Source organism: Rosa chinensis, chromosome 2 (assembly GCF_002994745.2).
Source record: "Rosa chinensis cultivar Old Blush chromosome 2, RchiOBHm-V2, whole genome shotgun sequence".
Classification (NCBI taxonomy): Eukaryota; Viridiplantae; Streptophyta; class Magnoliopsida; order Rosales; family Rosaceae; genus Rosa; species Rosa chinensis.
The window spans coordinates 83,506,542-83,520,558 of record NC_037089.1 but is presented as its reverse complement, the minus strand read 5'-3'; the positions used below and the strand labels follow the sequence as shown (position 1 = coordinate 83,520,558).

General features: G+C 40.7%; 1 protein-coding gene across 1 annotated transcript; it reads right to left on the bottom strand.

The window, feature by feature from the left end:
• Positions 1-1,203: 1,203 nt before the first annotated feature.
• Positions 1,204-2,679, bottom strand: LOC112185230 (LOB domain-containing protein 27). The gene is made up of 2 exons (XM_024323433.2): positions 1,731-2,679; positions 1,204-1,512 (listed from the first exon to the last, which is right to left on the bottom strand). The coding sequence occupies exons 1-2, from the start codon at positions 2,546-2,548 to the stop codon at positions 1,413-1,415; spliced, it is 918 nt and encodes a 305-aa protein (XP_024179201.2). The 5' UTR covers positions 2,549-2,679; the 3' UTR covers positions 1,204-1,412.
• Positions 2,680-14,017: the final 11,338 nt, after the last annotated feature.

Here is a 14,017-nt window from a genome sequence, read left to right as displayed (position 1 = left end):
CACCCAAACACCTGGGCACCCTGGCATCAGCCCATCTCTGGACACCCAAGCGTTTGGGCACCCTTTCTGATCCTTGCCGCCTCACCTCTGACAAAGCCAGGCCGTCAAGGGACCGAGAGTCCCATAACAACTTGAAGGCCCAAATGCAGATCTTCCAACCATCAGGCGCCAAAGAACCCGACCGCAGTACACCAACCATTGCAACCAGGTGCCACAAAACCGCCACCGAAAAGGAACCGAACATAGTATCACCATCCACCACCGAAGTAACGCAATGGCACCCAGAAGTCGAATCGCCACCATCAAAGATGATCAGAATTCAGTGCCTCTTTCCAAGATAGAACTAGGATCCCGTGTCTGGTTTGGGTCCACCAGACCATGGCGCTACCGTCGACTACCATCACTGAAGCAGAGAGCAGTACCAGACTACCAGTACGGACAAAGCCCGTAGGGGGTGAATCTCATCGTCAAAACAACAAAATTAGGGTGCAGCAACCGGATGGTTTAAAATGAGAGATTCTTGAGTCTAAAGGAGTCGTCAACCAGAGACCACAAACGCCATTGTCGCAAGCCAAGAAAATTGGACAGCGAAAACCTACGGTTATCTGCCGGAGGAGAGAGTGAGAGCTCTCATATTTTTGATTTCTCAAGTTATCTGCAAAGCTTAATTATATGTGATTCAGTTCATTCAATTCCTAATCTTTGATCCCTAAATATTGCTCTTATTGATTATTAATTTACTCCAAAAGCTTACATGTATACAAGAAGCACTTTTTCTCTTTTTTTTTAGTTGCACAGCTTAGTACTCTAACTGTTTTATAACAAGAACGTGACATATGTGATCGAGCAGGCTTCACATATACTAGGCATGCTTCACATATTAGGTATGCTAGACATGCATGAGACATACTTTTAGCCGATATGAGCTATAACGCTGCTAAAAAATGGTTCATCATTGTAGATCTGTTGGCTAGTATATGCCAATAACCAACGCCAACCCATCATATACTGAAAATCCAAACCATAGTGTTGAGAGATTTGCAAAGTTAATGACGTATGATTCAGATCATTCAATTCCTAACATCTCCAGTTTACATTTGTAAGGTTAGTTTCCATGAATTAAAGAAAATATTAAAAATGAATTTATAGATACTCATCATGCAGACTGCATTTACAAATGCAATGTCAATCTTCCTCCAACAATTGATTAACCGTTCACATTGATCTCTAGCTTATTATTGGAACAAGCGAATGTGCATGCCGGGACACTAAACTATCAAAATTGTGTAACTTTCAACGGTACCAAATCATGAAAGCAAAAGGAAAAACAAATCAAAACAATGAATTTAAGAAATTGACTCAGACAATGAATAATTATTACTTCAATTGTCTGCTTCTAGAGCTATTTCACACTAGCTTGTTAGACTGAAGCATGCTGCTGCACTCTTGAGGTCATTCTGGGAGACATGTTCTAACGACTGCGTGGTAGTACCCTTGAAGGCTGACTCGGCACTGCACGTACGTATACAAATTAAATTCATGAGATGTTTAACATTAAAGCATATCATAAATCTAATCATAATATACAATGATCTACCATTACAAGCAGTTTGTCTATATTATCGAATTGATACATTAATGCACCGAATGTGATCCCTCAATAGTTAATACTGAATTTTATATATATATATATATATATATATATATATATACACACTCAAAATATATACCTCGATTCACAGGCTTCCTTAGAATCGATATACGATTGACGATCATCAGCAATTGTATCAAATGGAATGTCATCATAATCATGAGGAACATCCATTTCTTGTTGAATAGGAAACCCTTGGGATGTGATCAAATTATGTTGAACAGCCACAGCATCAACATTATTGTTCCCATAATAAAACTGCTGAACCCTAAGAGGTTTTACCACACTATCATTGTCATCAATGTAAACCCCATTAATCCCATTCGCCAGATACTCGTTCGCCATCAACGACATCCCACCACCACCGGCGCTGCTACCGGCGGCAGAGTTATACTGATGATATTGGTACTGCTGCTGGTAGAGCTGCAGCGCCTCGTGGTCGTTTGTTTGAATCCCTAATTGCAACTGAGAAGATGGACACGAAGGTGAATTGTACTGGTACTGGCACTGGTCCCGGCAGATGGCGAGATGGGACCGGACGTACCGGAGCTCATCGAAGGCTTGCTGGAGTTGGAATGTCAATTGGTTGATGATTCCCATGCACCCGGTGACGGGAAACTTGGCTCTCATGTTGGATTCGTAGATAATGGATCGCATCGCCTCTTCTTTCTGCTCCGGGTGAGTCTGCTTCAGGATCTTCATAATGTTTGAAACGCCGTAGAGGCGGTGAGCGTTCTGGAACATTTTGGGCTGGTCGGCCGGAAAATGAGGGGCGAGATCGCAGTCTTTGGTGCACCGTCGTCTCTGGTATTTGCATGCAGCACAGGCCTGGCTTGTGCCTCCTTTGATCGTCATGGTCGGAAAATACGAGCATTCATCGACTGTTTTGATTATCATAAATCAAAAATATTCGAAAATTCAAAGAATGTTGTGGAATTGAAGCGATATATTCATGAAAGTGAAGATCTAAAGAGATGGGTAGATGAAAATCGGGTATATATGTGGCTGGGTTTATTAGCTAGGTTTCGGTGGTGATCGATCTGGATTAGAATGAGCTGACCAAGTAAAATTTGAACGTTTCTCTATTCAAAAGGTGGATCTTGTTAAACTGAATTTTAAGTATCTCGGAGTCATATGTGTGCGGCAGTTGAACTTACGGTTTAGCTTAGACGCACTGTTTGGTCAATAAGAGTGAAAATCACTAGTGTGCCCTAGCTTCTTTGACATTTTTGTGGAATAGAAGTCTAGACCTATCTAAAATAGTTAGCTATCCACTAATTGTAGTTAACTCTACCAAAAGAACGTGATTAATATTTAAGGTCTTTCCCGTGACTTATACGGTCTTATAAAACGTGCCATAAGGCTTTGTTTTGCTGAGACAAGTTTGAACTGTGGCCTCAATTTTAGGTCTTATATAGATAGGGAATTTCAAATTAAGAATTATCCTAGTTATTTGTTTTGGCAAAAAATAAGAACCAAGTATATGTATAATTTTAGAACCAATAGAAGTCTAAAGAACTTCCCTTCTCTAACTTTGTATCCAAATTAAAAAACGTAAGTGGGATAAGGTAATACCTTAGTTAAGATCTATAAGACGAAATTCAAATTTCATGGATGGCCGTGATTACTTGACTAAATAGGAGTGGTGAACTACATGTAATTATATAGAGTGAACTGTTCAAGTAAAACCCTAATTTGTGTTTGACCCAAACTTTAGGTTACTTGACCTAGTGGTAATAGGGTTAAATTAGAATGATCTAGATTCCTATTCAATATACGATTACTTTCCTTGTATGATTGAGATTCTATGCATTGTAATCCTCTATATAAAGAGGCCCCTATTATCAATGATATACACATCAAATTCCTCTCAATTTCAGTTTTTCTACAACACGTTATCAGCACGAAGCCCTAACCCTGAATCCCTAAATTTGTAACCTTCAAATTCCAGATACCACCGCCGTCTACCTTGAAGATCCAAGTTCCATAAAGCCAGAACCGGCGGTGCCACGTCCAGAACCAGCAGGCAAACACCTGAACCGGCCCCCTGAAATCCCAGAAAATTTTCTGCCCGGTTCAAAGCTTTTCTCCCCGCCCACTGCTGCCATACTCCACCACCGGAAGATCCTTGGACCCAGAACCCCGGAACCGGAAGCCTCCTTCCCGAAACCAGCCGATTGACACCAGAACCGGTCTTCAGAAGATCAGCACCACTGAACCGCCGGCGACCAGTACCTTCTTCCCCTGCTTCAGTCAACCAAGCCCAGAAGAATTCATAGGCCCAGAAGCAGAAACAGATCCACCAAGCCCAGCAGCCTGAAGCCCACTAACGTCAGACCTACGTCATCTTCCACATCAGCATCCAATCAGCCTGCCACGTCAGCATCAGAGCGCCACGTCAGCACCTACGGTCAACGTCGGTCAACCTTTTTTAGGCGACTTTTCTTGCCACTTTCCGGCGACATTTTTCCGGCCAACTTTTCCTGTCAAGATTTCCCGCAATTTTTTAAGGTAAACTTTTCTAAAAGTTCCCGTTTTTGAAATTTTTATTACTTTTCTCTTCTTTTTATCGGGGACTTCCAACATTCCTTCTTCTACCCCCCTTTCTTCTTCATAGGGGAGACCAAAAACCAAATTGTGGGGGTTCGTGCTCACTCCAAGCTTGGAGCTTGTAGAGTCCTCCAAACTCAGAGTTTGTTGAGAAGAAAACTCTCGACCACATACATCGTTGTTTCGATCTAATCCAAAACCCCTCTTGGAATCGGATTTTCTTGGAAGCGACTACGCTAAAAAATTTTGTAGTTTTTTGTGGTAGCCCTTTTTCGCTCCGAAACTAACCCTATTTTCTTGTTATTTTCAGGATGAGTAACCTGAACAAGTTGAGCTTCTGTCCACTAGAGACAATAGGCGCAGGATACCACAAGTGGGTCCGTGATGTGCGCCAACATCTTAAGGCTGATGGAATCTTGAGTACGATCCAAAAGCCAAGTCAGGACGTGCTTACTCCTCAACAAGCTGCTGCTTTTGAAGCAAATAGAGCTAGGAGAGAGGCGAATGAAGCTAAAGCCATCATTCTCATGACAAGGCACATCAATGACGCGCTCCAAAATGATTACCTCAATGAGGAAGACCCAAGAAAACTATGGGTAGAACTCGAGCAGCGTTTTGGCAACATCCGTGATTCCCTGCTTCTAGACTTAGAAGTGAGATGGTATAGCCCGCTTCTGTGATTTCAAGTCTGTACTTGACTACAATTCTGAAGCACTTCTTATCAAGTCTATGATGGAATTCTGTGGACAGAAAATCACTGATACGATGTTGATCGAGAAGACTCTCTCCACTTCTCAGTCTCTGCATTGATGATAGCCAAGAACTATCAGATTGATGTCAAAGCTAGACGCATCACAAGATTTCATGAGCTAATTGGTGCCATGAACGTAGCTGAAAAGCACGACAACATACTCGTGAAGAACTATAACTCTAGACCCGTGGGTACCAAGTCAAATCTGGAGTCTAATTATAGTCATGCCTCCAAGGGAGGATGCAAGGAGCGAAACCCTAAGAGTAGGCATAATCCTAGACGTTCTGGTCCATATTCTCGCCCTAAAGAGGAAGGAAACCGCCAAGATAGGAGTGCACGGAACCGTGGAGGTAAACGTGTGAAGAGAGAGAAGCCAAGCCTCCGGTTATGGTGGTGACGCCACCAAAGGCAATAACCGTCTTCATAGCGCTCCCAAAGCGCCTCGATCAAGGGAATCTGACCATAATGATTCTTGTCTCAGATGTGGACTACCTGGACATTGGGCAAGGGCGTGTAAAGCATCCCAGAACATTGCAAACGCATACAAGATGTATTGTGAAGCAAGGGAGGCAAATTACATGGAACAAGAAGATCAAGATGGCGATCTCGATCTAAGGGTGGAAGACTACAAGGATCAAGACCTAGAAACTGGGGATTTTGATTTAGTCTTTTTATTTTCCAAGAGATGTAGGCACTTGCCATATTATTATAGTAGATGCCAATGGTATTAGTCTTTCTTCAAAGAGGTGTACTAAATGTACATGTGATGTCTAGGAAGGTTTTGAGATAAGTGGTACTTAAGCGAGTTTTGCTCCACCGACATCTCTCTACTCACCTGGTCACATTTGTATTGAAATTACCAAAATGAGTTAGACGACTACCATTGTTTGCATTAGCTAGTTTATTGGATTAGATTCTTTTTTGTTAAAGAAACGATGATGTAATTCTGTTTGGCTTATTAATAAAAGTTGAGTGTTTTTCTTTATAACTCATTTTTAATTATGAGCTTTTCTTTTAAGAATGGTTGAACTACAATATCTTGCGGATAGTGCGACTACTCACACCATTCTACGACATAGGCAATTATTCTTAGAGATGTTGCCTACATATTCCTCTGTGACTACGATGGCTGGGCCATCTGGTTTAGTTCAAGGACATGGAATGGCCCAATTCCTATTGCCAAATGGCACCTTGATTAAAGTCACTGAAGCTCTCTACTATCCTAAGGCAAATCGAACCTTATTGAGCTTTAAAGATCTAAGAGCCAACGGATTCCATCAGGAAATGCATAATGAGAACGGAAAAGAGTTTCTTTGCATTACCTCTGATGATTGTGGATGAAAGCGCATCTTAGAGAAGCTTATGTGTCAATCTAGTGGACTTTATGTCACTATAATTCGACCAATTGAATCCAATAATGTCATAAGAGAAGATCTCTTGGATTCAGACACATATTGGCTTTGGCATGACCTACTAGGACACCCTGGTAGTGACATGATGCTCCGTATATTGAAGACTTCACACGGACATCCATTCTTCAGAGTGAGAAGAAGCAAGAATTGAAAATTGATTCATGGACGTTGCAGCCATCTTAGGGCGCCAAAGGGCTGCCCATGTCCCATGTGATGACGCCATCAATGGCACCAACTATGAGCATGACGCCATGGTTGCCTCTCCTCGTGGCCATGACGCCACACACACCAATTTCCATGGCTCTAATGCCATGATGGGAGATGTAGTCACACATTTTGCTTCTAATAGCGCTACGGACACTCAGGCCCAACCAAAATCCTCATTGGTTGCTTCTAAGACCCCTCGGTCCTTTTGCAAAGCCTGTTCCTTCGGGAAATTAGGACTAAGACCGTCCTACCCAAAGGATCCTAAAATACTCATTCCGTTCTTACAGAGAATCCAAGGGGATATCTGTGGACCAATTCAACCATCATGCGGACCTTTTAAATACTTTATGGTATTGGTTGATGCGTTGACACGCTGGTCACATGTTGCACTGTTGTCCACTCGAAATGCTGCTTGTGCTAAACTTCTCGTCCAGATTATCCGTCTACGGGCTCACTACCGAGATCATCCTATTAATTCAATTCGACTTGATAATGTTGGGGAGTTTACATCGAAAACGTTCGATGACTATTGCATGTCACTGGGGATTGATGTAGAGCATCCAGTTCCCCATGTTCATACCCAAAATGGTCTCGCAGAAACTGTTATTGATAGCTAGATTTAAAGCTATTGATTTTTCTTATTCTCCTGAAAATATGTCAATCATAGTATAGAGAAATAAGGGTTTCCCGCAAAGGATTAAGTTAAACTAAGTGCTTTAACAAAAGTCACAAAAACGTGACTGCAGCTCCTGCAGAACAGCAGTCGAAAAACAAACTAAAAACCTAATCAAAACAACCGAGAAAAATATGAAAATTTACAGAGACATACTAGCTAGACACACAAGGCGTCTAGCACACAAAATTTGGGGATTTTTGGATTTCGTTTACTATGAAAGTAAAATACTTGAAAACAGAGGACAGAATGAGAAACGAAATTGAGACAGATTTGAGATTGGTTGATATCAAGATAATGAAACTAGCTAGGAAGGAAGTATCCACCCCCAACAATCACACACAACCAACTTTGTCCAATTTACTACCAATTAACTTAGTTGAAGACACTCAGATTGGCTCGGTACGCTTGAGCACAACCTATTACTCTTTCTTACTTTATACGCTAGGCAGGAAGCGCTCTACACCTAGACTATTCCCAAGCAATGCAACCTAAAGGTACATTTATTAGATTAAATATGCAGAGATCATTAAGTTTGAAAAGAGTTTGAGCAATCACTAGGCATCGCAAATAAATTAGAGCCTTGCTAAACCTAGGGTTTTGTTTACTTGCTAGTGAAAACTACCAATTACTTCTCTAGACAATTTGAGGAAGCCAACTATTGATCCAGGCATCAAACAATCAAAGTATTAGAACCCTAGCATGCATACTAAGTAGGCCTCCAAAGCACACAAACACAGAATTCATCAATGAGAAATTGGTAAACAAAACCTCAACTTTATTAATTGGAAAACAAATTGAATGTCAAAGCATGTTGTGGATCATGTCTAGGGGCTTCAACTGCCCCCTAACTACTGGAAATTTAGTTACACATAAAGGGAATCAAAAACACAAAGGAGTTCATGGAGAAAGAAGACAACAAAATCAGAAAATTGGAAAATACGGATCAACGATCGATCACGGAAATTCCAACGATCGATCGTTTCTCGTGTGGTTTGCAGTCTTGCTTTTTCTTCAGCTCTAGTGCATCTATGCTTCTTCGTATGTGAGATGGTCCATTTCTTCCACGTCCAAGGAGAGATTTTATTCAGTTTTTCGCACTTTTCTTCTTTCCTTTTGGGATTCTAACTCCTTGGCTTCAACGGTAAGCCCCTTGGTTATGTTCTCATTGATTTAGGATTCATTGACATCCTTCTATCCAATAGGAGCAGCCAAGAGAATTAATTGCGCGCTGAATATCTTTTCCTTCATATTGCCTTAAGCTTCCTTGATTCATCAAGAGTCCACAATTCTCCATCAATTGCACATATCTTCTTCCTTTTGCTCTTATTTCTTTCCTTACTTTGAAAAACCTAATAAACATAAAGACAACTAAATTAACCAGAAAATAAGATAAACTAACAAAGTAAATATGGGAATTAACAACATTATTATCACATAATTATGCTTCTATCAGCTATTAAACGACTACAGATGATAGCACGGACATTGGTTATGCGCACCAATCTCCCTGTTTCTGCTTGGGGATATGCAATATTGCATGCAACGACGCTAATTCGTCTACGACCCGCTGCAACCCAATCTTACTCTACGTTACAGCTAGTGACTGGGTATGACCCTGATATCTCGCACTTACGCATTTTTGGATATGCCATTTATGTGCCTATTACACCACCACAGCATACTAAGATGGGTCCACAATGACGAATGGGCATATAGGTTGGATATGAATCTCCAACCATCGTCCGCTACCTTGAACCCTTGACAGGCGATCTCTTTACCGCTAAATTTGGGAATTGTCACTTTGATGAGACAGTCTTCCCATTGTTAGAGGGAGATAAGAACACATATGTTCAACAGGAACGACAGGAATTGTCGTGGTCTGTCCTCACTATGTCTCATCTCAATCCCCATATCGTACAGTCCGAACTTGAAGTACGAAGAATAATCGAGCTCCAGAACGTAGCAGACACTCTGCCTGATGCGTTTTCTGATTGCCAAAGTGACTAGATCACACATACCTGCTGCAAACGTACCTGCAAGGATTGATGTCCCAAATAATGGACATAACGCCACTCCTGTGACACCAGGAGATGGCACCATTGCCCAGAATGGCAATGATGTGGCGTCTATGGTTGCAGGTCCCGCAAGGAAGGGCGGTAGACCGATTGGTTCGAATGATACTCGCCCTAGAAAGAGAGCGAATGAGGCACAAACAAATCCTTTGATCATCGATACTCAAAATCCGTCCCATGAAAATGTTCCGGATTATGGTTATGTCCAAGACACATCATTGGGGGACGCCCCAATTTTAGAACTTATCCCTGAGAACGTAGAGATCTCTGTTAATTACACTAGTGTACATGGGACGTGGGAAAGAAACTCAATTATCATTGATGATGTATTAGCGTATTCAATGGCGCGTGAGATTATTGAGACTGATGACATCGAACCAGGCTCCGTTGATGAATGCCAACGTAGAGCTGACTGGCCAAAATGGAAAGATGCGATCGAGGCAGAACTTGATTCTCTAGCCAAAAGAAAGGTATTTGGCAATGTTGTACCAATACAACCCAACACCAAACCGGTTGGTCATAAATGGGTATTCGTTAGAAAGCCTAATGAGAGCAAAGCTCGCCTTGTGGCACAAGGCTTCTCACAACAGCCTGGAATCGACTACGAGGAAACCTATTCTCCCGTAATGGACGTCATAATGTTCCGCTACCGTGTCAGTTTGGTAGTTTCCGAAAAACTGAACATGTAGCTTATGGATGTGGTTACAGCGTATCTATATGGGGATCTAGATATGGAGATATACATGAAGATTCCTGATGGAATTCAGTTACCCAAGTCAAGTGGCTCCAAACCACGGAGCGCGTTTGCAATTAGATTGAAACGTTCACTATATGGATTGAAACAATCCTGACGGATGTGGTATAACCGTCTAAGTGACTACTTGATTGGAAAGAGATATGTCAACAATGAACTATACCCATGTGTGTTCATAAAAATGACAAGTTCCGGATTTGGAATAGTACGTAGAGGTTTATGTCGATGACATGAACATAATTGGCACCCTTAAAGAGTTAAGGGAAACCGCTGAACACTTGAAATCTGAGTTTGAGATGAAAGATCTTGGGAAAACATGGTTTTACCTCGGTTTAGAACTTGAGCACCGTAGAGATGGTATCCTAATTCATCAATCAGCTTATACCCAAAAGATGCTTAGGCGTTTCAACACTGACAAGCTTAAGCCTTCAAGCACCCCAATGGTCGTCCGTAGTCTTGATCCAAAGAAGGATACATTCCGTCCAAAAGATGACAATGAAGAAGTGCTAGAGGCAGAAGTGCCCTACCTAAGTGCAATAGGCGCATTATTGTACTTAGCACAATGCACAAGACTGGATATCTCATTCGCTGTGAACTTGCTAGCTAGATATAGCTCTGCGCCAATACGACGCCATTGGACTGGTGTTAAAGATATGGGTTAAGTACTGTTTAATCCCTGTACTTTGCCTCTCTCATCGTTTCAGTCCCTGACATTCTAATTTAATCTAAAAACTCTCTGACCTCATAATTTCCTTCCAATAGGTCCCTTCTGCGTCAAATTAGGAGTTGGCCTTGGGTGAAATGTCCAATATACCCCTATGTTATTTCTTTTTCATTTTTTTCCTTTTTAATTTCTTTTTTTCTTTTTCTTCTTTTTTTCTTGTTCCTTTTTAATTTCTTTTTTCCTTTTTTTTTCCTTTTCGTTCTGCCTACTTTCTCCTTCCTCAACCCACTAATCCTATTCCGATCAAACTCCACAACCCATATGTTTCTCTCCCCAACCTGACATTCTAATTTAATCTAAAAACTCCCTAACCTCACAATTTTCCATTAATAGGTCCCTTCTGCGTCAAATTAGGAGTTGGCTTTGGGTGAAATGTCCAATATACCCCTCTGTTATTTTTTTTTTCCTTTTTTTCTTTTCAATTTCTTTTTTTCCTTTTTAATTTCTTTTTTTATTTTTCTTCTTTTTTTCTTGTTCCTTTTTAATTTCTTTTTTCCTTTTCTTTTTCTTTTCCTTCTGCCTACTTTCTCCTTCCTCAACCCACCAATCCCATTCCGATCAAACTCCACAACCCATTTGTTTCTCTCCCCAAATTGAAATCAAACCCAACAAAGACCTAGCTTGGCGGTGTATAGATGGACATTGAGCAAAAGCAAGAGGGTAGGAGTTGATTGGTCAGTTCTTCACCTTCTCAGAAGCCATTTCCCTTCGTTGTCTCTTAGTGGATCCGCCCTCGTCTCCATCGTCGCCGACGCCATCTCTCAAACATAAGCATATCCCAATCAGCTCGGAAATTCGCCGCTCAACCAGTCCCCACTTATTTTCACAGCCTACTTCACTCTCCCCCACTTTCTCTCTTCACATCATGCCTCAATTTGGAAACTTTTCACTGAAAACTACCATTTTTTCAGACTCTAAGGTTTTTAAGTCTTGCTCAAAATGGTGATTTGGATTTTGGGTCTGGTTGAAATGGTGGTTTTTGATGGCCAAGTTGACCAAAACCAGAAGTGAAGAAGAAGAATAGTGATGGAAAAGAAAAATGGTCGCCGGCGTGGAGAACAATAATTGGAGTTTCGGGTCGATCTGGATTGGTTCGCCGACGTAACGCTACTGATGCAGCAGGATATGATGGTCATTAAAAAGGAAAAATAAAAAAGAAAAAAAGAAATTAAAAAGGAAAAAAAAATTAAAAAGAAAAAAGAAAAAACAGAAATTAAAAAGGAAAAAGTAAATAAAAGAAATTAAAAAGAAAAAAAAAGGAAAAAGAAATAATATAGGGGTATATTGGACATTTCACCCAAGGCCAACTTCTAATTTGACACGGAAAGGACCTATTAGAGGGAAATTGTGAAATCAGGGAGTTTTTAGATTAAATTAGAATGTCAGGAACTGAAACGATGAGAGAGGCAAAGTACAGGGACTAAACAGTATTTAACCCTAAAGATATCTTTCGACACCTAAGTGGTACGATTGATATGGGCTTGTTCTATCCCTATAGAGAGAAGATGGATTCGGACCCATCTAGAGTCAGGGACGGCAAATATGGTGGACTGTGTTCCCTCTCCCCATCCCAAAACGATATAACTGTTTTGGAAGGTTTTGCTGATGCTGTGTACCTCTCTGACCCACACAAAGGTCGCTCCCAAACTGGTTATGTTTTCACCATAGGAAAGACGGCGATATCTTGGAGGTCTACAAAGCAGACCTTAGTCGCTATCTCTTCGAATCATACAGAGATTATTGCTCTTCATGAAGTGTTCGTGAATGTTTATGGATTGGATCCATAATTATGCATGTTCGAACAAATTGTGGTTTGAAGTCTACCACAAGATAAGCCTACGAGCATTTAGGATGATGCTGTTCACTTTGAACAAATGAAGCTGGGCCACATCAAAAGCGACAACACCAAGCATAATCAGCAACAACAGACTCTCCTCAAATACCAAAGTGAATTAGGCTCGATCTGAGGATAATGTGGCAGACTTGTTTACTAAGTCATTGCCCAAATCCACGTTCGAGAAACATGTGCCAAGAATTGGCTTGCAAAAATTATCTAAACTCCCATTATCGTAGTAATTAGAGGGAGACGCAGACATCAGGGGGAGATGTCTACATGTTCACCTCGAAACATGAAGGGTGTGTTGTGCTCTTTTTCCCCTTCGACCGAGGTTATTTTTGTCCCACTGGGTTTTTATTACTCGGAAAGGTTTTTAACGAGGCAACGAGAGAAGCACGGCGTTTGGGCAACACAAGGGGGAGTGTTCAAGTAAAACTCTAATTTGTGTTTGACCCAAACTCTAGGTTACTTGACCTAGTGGTAATAGGGTTAAATTAGAAGGATCTAGATTCCTATTCAATGTACGATTACTTTCCTTGTATGATTGAGATTCTATGTATTGTAAATCTCTATATAAAAAGGCCCCTATTATCAATGATATACACAGCAATTCCTCTCAATTTCAGTTTCTCTACAACATGAACCATTTTATTTGGCAAAATTGTAAATACTTGACGTCAGTAAATTGCTAAAAAATTTCAAAATAATTTGGTAATACATACTGATGGATATGCTAATAGTACTATATATAGTTGTCACATTATTTGGTTAGCTAATACTGATATAAATAGTATAATTGACACGCGTGCGGAAGACGAAATTGAAAAATAAAAGATGATTTACTTGAGCTAGCTAGCCAGAGTTCACAGATAGACATATAACTAAAGATGATTTACCCGAGATTTTAATTACGATTCTAGAGTTTCTGTGTAACCTACAGCTACTTGGCTACTTGTGAAGCCAGATTGAATAAACAAACAACACGTATCTGACTATCACTCATGTCTTTCTCATCAAGTCTATCACTACAACAAAATTGGTCTTTTACGACACACAATGTGCGCCGTAAAAAATAATTTTAAGGCATAAGGAAGCGTGTCGTAAAAGACAATGTCGGAAAAGACAAATTTCTCGTGGCACAAAAAATGTGCGCCGTAAAAGACATTTTTTGCGCGTCTTAAAACACTCTTTTGTGCGCCATGAAAGATGTTTTACAACTTTTATTGTGTGTCATAAAAAACCATTTTGCTTGTCTTAAATACCTTAGAAAATTTATTTTGTAATTTCCCAACTTACCCTTGTTTTGATCGCCAAATGAAAAACTCAAACCCAGCTCAACGCTTTCCCCCTTAAACTCTTCCACAGTCCTCCATCTCCAAATAT